General features: G+C 30.9%; 1 protein-coding gene across 1 annotated transcript in view; it reads left to right on the top strand.

Annotated features, from left to right (window-relative positions):
* Positions 1–873, top strand: part of LOC106691020 (cytochrome P450 6a2-like) — a gene marked incomplete at its 5' end in the record, with an annotated part of 11,335 nt that overhangs the window by 7,366 nt on the left and 3,096 nt on the right. Inside the window, 2 exon segments of the mRNA XM_067049824.1 lie at positions 81–262; positions 638–856. Of these exon segments, the coding sequence (XP_066905925.1) occupies positions 81–262; positions 638–856 (401 nt within the window).

The raw sequence follows: 873 nt of genomic DNA, 5'->3' as shown, positions 1-873 counted from the left end.
ATCCTAAATTTTAAAATTAAATTATGTATTTTATGTATATGTTTTTTTCTATATCATTAAATATAATAATATGTTTTTAGGATAGTCAGCAGAGAAATCGAGGATTCCCTAATAAAAATGGTAGGAGATACAATTGCCTACAGAGAGGCGAATGATGTAAAACGGAATGACTTTTTAGACTTGTTAATTCAACTAAAGAATAAAGGATCAGTTGAGGATGATGTGAAAAAAAATGGAATCGATACAAACGTTGAACCAGTAGGTATGAAGTATTAATTATATATTGTCAATTACTTGTACAAAACTGTCCATTCAGTGCAGTAAACTCTCTCTATTACGATAAGTCTGGAAGCGTTTTCATGCTATTAAACGAAAACAAATGCAACATCTGGTAATAACGTGATTTATGTATCACAAAAGTACACTCGCTATTTTACTTTCCAGTCTATAGTGTATTGTGTATCTGAATTGAATCGAGAAATAAAATAAATTAAGATTTTTCAAGATAACGAGAAATTGCAATGCATTTTTAATTTCCATTCGATGTTTAGTATACACATACACATACTCTAAACATTAACCAATATGTCTATGCTTACATGTTAATCACCTCGTTTCTTTTTAATGTTTTTTTCAGAAATGAATCTTGGAATGCTGACTGCACAATGCTTTGTATTTTTTATTGCTGGATTTGAAACTTCTAGTTCTGTACAAAGTTACTGCTTGTACGAGCTGGCTCTGAACCCAGACGTTCAGCGAAAGTTGAGGGAAGAAATTCATTCTACTATAAACAAACATGGTGGTATTACATACCAAGCGATTCAGGAAATGGAATATCTTGATATGGTTGTTTCAGGTAATAATGGTTGATGA

The sequence above is a fragment of the Halyomorpha halys genome, unplaced genomic scaffold (genome assembly GCF_000696795.3).
Source record: "Halyomorpha halys isolate HHAL.00 unplaced genomic scaffold, Hhal_1.1 Scaffold2032.1, whole genome shotgun sequence".
Taxonomy (NCBI): domain Eukaryota; kingdom Metazoa; phylum Arthropoda; class Insecta; order Hemiptera; family Pentatomidae; genus Halyomorpha; species Halyomorpha halys.
The sequence above is the reverse complement of the archived record's forward strand: the minus strand, read 5'-3'. Positions and strand labels throughout refer to the sequence as shown.